Below are 9,132 nucleotides of genomic sequence, written 5' to 3' on the forward strand. Positions count from 1 at the left end.
TAAAATGTGATAACATAATTTCATTTTCTTTTATTATTATTATTTTTTTGATATGATATATTTTTGACTCTGGACACCATATGATTTTCTTTAAAAACAATTATTCACGGGACATCCCTGAAATCTTCACTCCACTTGGAATTCATCTTCTTCTGCCAAACAACCTGCTTTTTATCTTTACACCAGAGCCAACTCACTTCCTCCCTTTCTGCATTTTTCATCTGATTCTCTCTGATCCCTTCAACCCTCAATTTCCCCTTATCATCACACCATAAATCTCAACCCTTTTCTCATCTTCTTGTGTTGATAATCTTTTTTCAAGAACAATCTTGTTGATAAATGAAACACCACAAAACCTTCCCTGCATCATCATCACCCTCTCGACCTCATGTTTCTGAACCAGTTCATGCACTTCTTGAAATCAATGCACACACTCAGAAGGAAAGCTACATCCTGTGATCATAGCCATTGAAAAAAGAGAAGATTTAAGCAATCCTCCAAAAAGTAACAGTACCAATACTATTAAGAAGAAGAAATGGCTGTGTCGTGTTTCAATCCGTTTCGGCTGCGAAAAACCAAGAGCAATAGGTCTCTATCATTTCCTTCAACCTCGAGGATCGAATCAGACAACATGGAGCGGAAGAGATTCGACAGCTTGGAATCGTGGTCGATGATTCTGGACTCGGAGAATGTGGAGACGTGGGAGGTTCCCAACGAGGATCGGGAGGAGTGGACAGCGGATCTCTCCCAGTTGTTCATAGGCAATAAGTTTGCTTCTGGGGCCCACAGCAGAATCTACAGAGGAATCTACAAGCAGAGAGCTGTGGCAGTTAAAATGGTGAGGATTCCCACTCACAAGGAGGAGACTCGAGCTCTGCTCGAGCACCAGTTCAAGAGTGAGGTTGCTCTTCTTTCCCGTCTGTACCATCCTAACATCGTCCAGGTTCGTCTCCTCTCCTGCACTGCACATATTTTATTTTTCTAATTTGGAGCATGCTTGATTACATTTTAAATGTGAAGCATTTTTATTGCTTGTAATATCTCACATAATTATGATCTAAGCTTGGCCTGTAATGTTTATGGAATACACAATTTGTGTAGTGAAAAGTGAAGATCGCTTAATAATTTTAAACATTTGTGTTGCTAGCACCAAATATATTTCATAACTATGATCTATAAGCTTGGCCTTAAATCTCGAGAGTAAACTCAATTGTGCGGTAATTGTATTTTTTTTTATAGAAAAAAGTGAAGCATGCTTAACACTGTTTAACATTATATTTCAGTGACCTATGAATCTTGATAGTTAACCCATTGTGACATAGTACTTATGTTGTAGTATGCAATCTTGCATACATTTTATGTTTTCTATGCATAATGTAGCTTTGGCAGCTATTAACTACATGAAGCCCGTGTACATGTAATTTAATTTATTAAATTTAAAGAAAAGCTACATATTCAATGGAGCAACTTTTACTTTATAAGTACATAACTTTTTCTTCATCTTCATCCCTTTCTTCGTCTGTGCAGTTCATTGCTGCGTGCAAAAAGCCGCCGGTATACTGCATCATCACAGAGTACATGTCACAGGGGACTCTGAGGATGTATCTGAACAAGAAAGAGCCCTACTCCCTCTCAGTCGAGACGATTCTGAGACTAGCCCTCGACATATCAAGAGGGATGGAGTATCTCCACTCACAGGGCGTGATACATAGAGATCTCAAGTCGAACAACTTGCTTCTGAATGATGAGATGCGCGTGAAGGTTGCAGATTTTGGGACGTCGTGTTTGGAGACACAGTGCATGGAGGCCAAGGGAAATATGGGGACTTACCGCTGGATGGCGCCTGAGATGATCAAGGAGAAGCCTTACACGCGCAAGGTTGATGTATATAGCTTCGGGATTGTGCTGTGGGAACTCACAACCGCTCTGCTCCCGTTCCAGGGGATGACACCCGTGCAGGCTGCCTTTGCTGTGGCTGAGAAGGTGGGATACTTAGATTTTTGATCAAATTAGTAGAAGCATGAAGCCTGGCATAGTTTTAGTTTATGTTGATGAAACTAATGTATTCTGAGCTGTTGCAGAACGAGAGGCCGCCGTTGGCAGCAAGTTGCCAGGCAGCAATCGGGCACCTAATAAAGAGATGCTGGGCAGCCAACCCGTCGAAGAGACCGGATTTTAGTGAGATAGTGTCGGCATTGGAAAAGTACGATGAATGTGCGAAAGAGGGGCTTCCTCTGACGCTGCACTCGGGCTTAGTTAGCAAAAACGCCATCATCCAACGCTTGAAAGGATGCGTATCGATGAACTCATCCGTACCTGTACATGCCTGACATCTACACATGCCATTATTTTGCTATTCTAAGTCGCATACATTTCTTGTTGCCCATATGTATATTTAACTCTTGTGGCATGAATAATTTCATGTTACATTACTAATAACTACTAGTATTACTAATGAACTAATGATGTAGTGTTTTAGTTACTTTACTTGTGAATTGTGATGGAGGAGAAACATATGAATCATTTTTTTAATGATGCTTTGCGTGATCGCACGGAAAAGCAGAAAAATAAAATACAAAAATAAGGAAAGTGTGAAATTAGTTTTGGTAGACTATACAAAATAAAAATGAGACTATTTTAGAAAGTCACTAAAAAGTGTACTAAATACTCCTAAATTGACTTTATTTGTTGTAGCAAATTGATCGAAATAAAAAATTCTTTTACTTCCGATTAAAACATCTCTAACAGAAGAAGAATATTACGCTTAATATAATTATTTGAGGTAACAATCTCCCGATTCCAATTCAGACACAGATTTTCAATGGCGACTTCAAAATTTCAAGCTTTATGGAATCACCCAGCTGGACCTAAAACCAGTCGGTTATATAACCCTATTCCTTCTTTGCAGCATTATAATTTCGTATCCCTTTTTAAATGTTTAATGTTATCCCATCATGAGATTGAATTTTTTAGCATCTTAATTGTTTATTTATGGTGTTAGAATGTGCATTTTTGTTGCTTTAATTGTGAATTTTTTTGTCTTGTAGAATGTGGAAATGATATTCTGCTTGTTTATGTTGTTATTGAATTTGATTTTGCGAAGGTATTAAGATTGGAATTGAGAAGGAATGATTGAGGTTGGGCGGGGTGGGTAATTCTAATTTCTAGGGTTATGGATGACTCAAGTTAATTTCAAAATGGGATGCACGATCCACGAATGAGTAAAGTTTCTGTGTATCATAGTCAAGTTCCCTCTGATTCAATGTGGTTTTGATTATTCTCAAGTGCTTGATGCATGTTGATATACCTGATTAACATTACAACAGTACCAAATTTGCTTATCCTTTACTTTCGAGGATTAGCCTAGATAGGTAAAATAGTATAGGATATTTTTACTAAGATGGAATGATACTTTGCGATATCCAATGCCCTTTATAATTTCTATCATTCGAGTTTTTGCTTGATTCAATCCCACTGAAAAACACTCGAATTTTATCTGTCATGAAAAGATGCTAGTATAACTTTTACATTTACACATTTTAAATCAATGTTGCAGAAGTTTTATAGTATTAAATTTGATCTTAACTAAGGATTATATCAGTTATGGTCCTACCTTGCTCCTTGTTGACTTGTGTTAGATTTTTCCGATGTGGATATGCCTAATGAAATGAAAAAATGATGCAATTAGGACATGGCGTATCTTCTTGCTCGAGGGTGAAGAATTAACTAATAGGTTCAAGGCATACTACATAGTTTCCAAAATATTAACAGACATGATACTACTATATAGCAAGGACAAGTTTACTTTGAGATTTGTAAGCTATTGGATTTGATTTTGCATAAAAAATTAGTTAATACCTTCCTATTAGGTTCATATAACCATATATGTGAAATGATCACAACTTTTTGTACGAATTATCATTTATGCTTGAATTATAATCATAAAAGTTATACTTATCTAGAATGAAATATTTTGCTTCTTATGTATAGTTCATTTCTGGGCACCAACCTTCAAATGGGGAATTAGCATTGCTAATCTAGCTGATTCAACAAAACCTCCTGAGAAAGTTTCATATCCCCAACAGATAGGTGAGTTTTATTAATGAACATTGTGCTCTCAAAATTTTCAGCTCACTTCATCCTATCTGGCTCACAGAAACTTGAAATAGAAATAGCATCTATGTTAATTTGGTCTTCTTTCCTGATTACTTAAGTTTTTCATTTTCCATTTTATTTTCAGCAGTGTGATGGAGGATCTCTTGTAGGCATTCATGGTACTGATTTGTTTTACTCTCTTTGCCATTTTCAGCTGTTACAGCAACTGGAGTTATTTGGTCACGCTATAGCACTGTTATTACTCCTGTGAGTTCAATTGTTTATGATACATAGCTGCTTATGCCTTATTAGATGCTTACAAATATCTTTTGATTTGCCAGAGTGAATGTTGTTGATGAGTTACCATGTGTTTTATTGTCCGTTTATCCTTGAATGATTTATTAGGACTGCAGTTATTATATTTCAAAGTTCATATCTGATCCTCGTTTAATATTTCTAATCCTAGTTTTGAATTAGCTAAGCAGTTTGGGCACATGCCGCACATCTCTAGTGAAGAAAAGCCATGAGATTTGTCCTTCTGTTCACTTTTTCTTTCCAAATCTTCTTGCTTGTATTATGCACACAAAACTCACATGTTTTAAGTGCTTTTTACGTTGATTTCTATGTAGAGGGTGTATGGCTTGGCTTATAAGCTCCTTAAAATATTTTATGAGTTGTTTAATAGCTTAATATTATTAAGAAATGTTTGGCTATATAATCTCTTAAAATAGCTTATACGATGGGAAAATAAGCTCCAACAGTTTCTAAGGTATCCCAAAAGTAAGTTCCTCAATCTCAGCTTATTTTTCATAATCATATGAGCAATAATCAGTTTACAAAATTAACTCTACTATGGTTCATTATTTCCAACACATATCCTGATACCTTTTTAATTTCATTTATATTCAGGTTTCTCTCTAATTAGGATTTTCTGTCACTAACTCACAATTTCCTCCTTAACTTATAAGCTTTCAATAATAAACCTGAGCTGAACACCCTCTTAATTCCCTGCATTAGGTTATTTGAATTTTGATTTCATGTAAACCAAACCATGTAACAACTTTCTGTGCTGTATTTTATATATGTGATGATGGTGGGGCTGCAGAAGAACTGGAATCTCTTCAGCGTAAATATTGTAATGGCTGGCACAGGCATTTACCAGCTTAGCCGAAAAATTCAGTAAGTCAATTATGTGTTTGTTTGCTAATGTCATTTTTGGTAGATCCACATTATTCATTACCCTCTCCATGCTTCACAGGCACGATTATTTTAACAAGGAGGAAGCTGCTGTTGTGACGAAGGAATGATGATGAAAACTGTTTTTGTAAGTTAATAGATTCGAGCTGTGAACGTGTACTGTACCAACGGCTGGGTCTATCAGTTTGCTATCTGCTTGTGCTGTTCATATTTGTCGGTCCATCGCCTTTTATCTTGAATCCCTATATACTTTTGGATGATCGAGGGAAAATAAACGAATAATTAGTTTCTTGATTTTGATCAGGAGTGCTTTGCAAGCTGAATATTGTCGTGGTCTAGCTTGATTTGTTTGTTATCAAGCTGGCACAAACAAACACGTTCTTAGATTTATGTTTAAAACATTGATTATTTTCTTTTCGGGTGATTGTGCCTAAATGCATTAAATTTCATCCAATTCTAATATTGCGCATAAACTATAAATTCTACTTCTAAATACACTAAACTTTTGTTTTGATTTGGCACAGTTCCATCTAAAATAAGTCCGTTACTATAGCAATTGAAAATTCAAGTATTTGGACGCATAAATTTTAAAATTCATATGCAAAATCGTGTAACTATGACATTTATTTAACAAATTGTATTCACAATAGTATGGCAATAATTTCATTATTTTATCGTAATATGTAAAGTTCAACTACGACTAATAATTAATTATTTGAAGTAAAATCACTTAAATGAGTAAATTGCTTGCAAAGCTAACGAGCTCAAAATAGTTTTAATCAAATTGAGAGCCGAATAATTTGTTTCTTTTTTTAGTACAGTGGAGTATTAATTTTGATAAGAAATGCAATTCCCACCCAGTCTTTGCGAGAGCAGATAAGATTTCTTGATTATGAAACATTACTACTCCCTCCGTGCCACTTAATATGTCACGTTTTCCTTTTTAGTTTGTCCCAACTAAGATGACACATTTCCTTTTTTGATAATTTTCTCTCTCCGATTAATACATTCAACCATTTTTTCTCACTCCTATTAAAATATCCATCTTTTTTTATCTCTCTACTTTAATACTTACATCTACCTTCTCTCTCTCCAATTAAAGAATTTAACCAATAACTCCTAAAATCCCGTGCCGGCTAAGCAACTGTCATCTTAGCCGGGACGGAGGGAGTACAAAATCTTTGTGCAGCAAATAGTTCAAATCATTTGTAAATCCGAGCCGTGGTAAGTGGTTACATAATCACAAGAAGTGCGTCCTGAAAATTCGAATTCAGAGTGAAAAATTTGATTTCCTCAGCAAGTGGAGATGAAATCATACAAATGCAATCACTTCAACAAAGTAAACTAAACCTAAAATTACAATCTTAAGTGACCTCAAATCTACTTTCTCAAGTATAAGCAACGTAGCAAACACTGTATTCAACAGGCTTAGATTGCTCATCTGCTTCTAAACCTTAGGCTTTGCATAAATCAAGCGACGTCTCAATAGCTGATTCGCTCTACTCATCTTTGTTTTGATCTCCTCTCGACTCGGAATCATTTTCACCATCATGAGCCTTCAAACCCAGACTCAAATCCAAGGTACTTATGTTCAGATCTTGCCGTTCTTCACGATTGGTCTCTGAAGCCTGATACAGTGCATATTCGATGTTTAGATGCAAAGCATAGACAGACTCTTTGAGCTACTTATGCTGAAAATGGTCATCTAGAAGGGGCCGGGGAAAGGGTATATTTCTCCACCCTTTTTCATCAAAAGGGACACTCAGAAGGTAGGAAAAACTGCTCTATAGTTTAAGAAAGCATATCCCCATTTATAAAAACCAGGCACTCGTGGACTTGTCTATAAAGAGTGTAATTTTTTATACTAAGAACCACAAAGAGCAGAAGAGACCTAATGAGCAACAAGAGGAAAAGACAGGAGAAAAAATATGCAATGTCACCTGATTTTCATCCATTGGTACATCATTCATGTCAGGTTTTTCGTCACCTCTGGACGTTGCCTCTACTGCATCCGAGTTATCTTCACTGGACTTATTTTCATCCTCCATCTGCTCAGAGGATTCTACTTTTTGTTCTTCAAGCACAACAATCTGTCCAATCATTCAGAAACAAAATCAGAAACGTAATTTACTGGATATTGAAATAACCATGTAGAAGGTCAGTCGGCGGTAGAAGTGGGACACTTTTGGACAATCCATTAACAACCCTGGTGAACCAAATAACTGAGATCATGAATGATGGATAGATATTTACTTTTTACGACACATAATATATTTCACAAACGAGCAATGGAGCATGTGTTTATCCAGAAAAACATGCAGCTCATTCATATTGTTTAGAACAGAGAGTATATAGGCACTATGAAATTCATATTCTAACTTCAAAACCATAAACAACTTCATGTACAGGGCTGTAGACTAGCAACGAAGAATTGGTCAAAAACAAGTTTCTCATCGCCAAGATTTTCGACTAAGACACATTTGCCTCAATGGACCATAGCAAGAATTTTACACAAACAAGTTTTTTCTAAAACAAATCATCCTAAATCTCTCATGGGTAGGAAGGGTGCTCTTTACCTTCCACTACTTACAAATAAAATCAAGCAAGAAAAACTCCTGATTCCCGCCCACGGCCCACCATACACGCCCATAAATAAAAGAACACACAGACAAAGCTAAATAAGAATCCAAAAGGCTGTCTCTGGATAAAGAATTTGATATGTAGTGAATATTTTAAGGAAGGATTTGATTGGAGTCACTCCAATTAAGCGCTGTTTCACTCCAAAAATAGTTTGGAACAAATGTTATAGCATACAGATCCACTATATATAAGTGAAACAGCCAAACAACCTCATGGATTTGTTGTTATGAATTTCAAATTCATCTTCCAATTCGTAAATGTGCATACAACAAACATACAATCTTCCTATGAATAAAGTCAAAACTTCCAAAAATTCAGTCAAAATTTTTCATTGCTCCCCGATTCACGGCATTTAATTAACAAAAAAAGATAAAAATAAATAAACCCTAGACCGCCAAGACACTCACAAAAGCACAATGATCAGATCGAATCAGATAATCCTTAATTCAGCTCATGCCCAAGCCAAATCGAAAAACACGAGCAATTGCAATTACAAGAACGATTTAAATAGGAATCAAATCAAATAAGGCAGAATTACCGGAATATACTTGAATCGTCTCTTCGGAGGCTTCTCGGCCGCAACGTCCTCGTCTTTAGTCGAATCAGCATTGCCATTATCGCTGCCGTTGCTGTCTTTGGATTGGGTGGGAGCGATGGGCGTCCACTTGTAAAACTGGAGGTGGGAGGAGGCGTTGCTTCCATTAGCGTTTCCGTTGGACGCCGCGTGATGGTGGTTGTTGGAATTGGGCGGCGGGACGTGAACCCACTTCTTCTTCCACTTGCGAACGGGGCCGGTGAAGACGGTGGCGGGGCCGCTGAAACGGGTGGAAGATCGGCCGAACCTGGCCCCTACCCCCTCCATTATTCAAACGAACAAGTACCGGCGCCGGCGGCGAGGGTGAGTATGTAACCGTAAAACGTCCTTGCTCAACAATCCGTTTTCCGAAGCCTTCAAATTTTAAATTTTACTTTGTTTTCTTGTCACTTAATACTGATAGGTATAACAGTAATTTTACTCGCCGTTTTATTTAAATTTGGTAAATTTCTATTAATAGATGTTCACATAATTAGAGAAGATGAAATCGTTGTTATGTTCTGATTTGTCTAGGGTTTTAGATTGAGGATCGTGATACTCAAAATTCGCCGATCGTAATCATTTGATCCTCACACCTTCCAAAATTTTAATGAGTATATATTGTA

General features: G+C 36.7%; 3 protein-coding genes across 3 annotated transcripts; 2 read left to right on the forward strand and 1 right to left on the reverse strand.

The window, feature by feature from the left end:
* The first annotated feature begins 115 nt into the window (after window positions 1–115).
* Window positions 116–2,450, forward strand: LOC125196768 (serine/threonine/tyrosine-protein kinase HT1-like). The gene is made up of 3 exons (XM_048095386.1): window positions 116–943; window positions 1,528–1,983; window positions 2,082–2,450. The coding sequence occupies exons 1-3, from the start codon at window positions 536–538 to the stop codon at window positions 2,328–2,330; spliced, it is 1,113 nt and encodes a 370-aa protein (XP_047951343.1). The 5' UTR covers window positions 116–535; the 3' UTR covers window positions 2,331–2,450.
* Window positions 2,451–2,718: 268 nt separating this feature from the next.
* LOC125191825 (mitochondrial pyruvate carrier 4) lies at window positions 2,719–5,709 on the forward strand. The gene is made up of 5 exons (XM_048089245.1): window positions 2,719–2,876; window positions 3,991–4,089; window positions 4,310–4,362; window positions 5,201–5,274; window positions 5,354–5,709. Exons 1-5 carry the CDS (start codon window positions 2,822–2,824, stop codon window positions 5,400–5,402), a joined length of 330 nt encoding a protein of 109 aa, XP_047945202.1. The 5' UTR covers window positions 2,719–2,821; the 3' UTR covers window positions 5,403–5,709.
* An 852-nt stretch (window positions 5,710–6,561) lies between these two features.
* On the reverse strand, window positions 6,562–8,918 carry LOC125193086. The gene is made up of 3 exons (XM_048090814.1): window positions 8,471–8,918; window positions 7,233–7,382; window positions 6,562–6,920 (listed from the first exon to the last, which is right to left on the reverse strand). Exons 1-3 carry the CDS (start codon window positions 8,792–8,794, stop codon window positions 6,792–6,794), a joined length of 603 nt encoding a protein of 200 aa, XP_047946771.1. The 5' UTR covers window positions 8,795–8,918; the 3' UTR covers window positions 6,562–6,791.
* Window positions 8,919–9,132: the final 214 nt, after the last annotated feature.

This window comes from Salvia hispanica, chromosome 6 (assembly GCF_023119035.1).
Source record: "Salvia hispanica cultivar TCC Black 2014 chromosome 6, UniMelb_Shisp_WGS_1.0, whole genome shotgun sequence".
NCBI classification, from domain to species: domain Eukaryota; kingdom Viridiplantae; phylum Streptophyta; class Magnoliopsida; order Lamiales; family Lamiaceae; genus Salvia; species Salvia hispanica.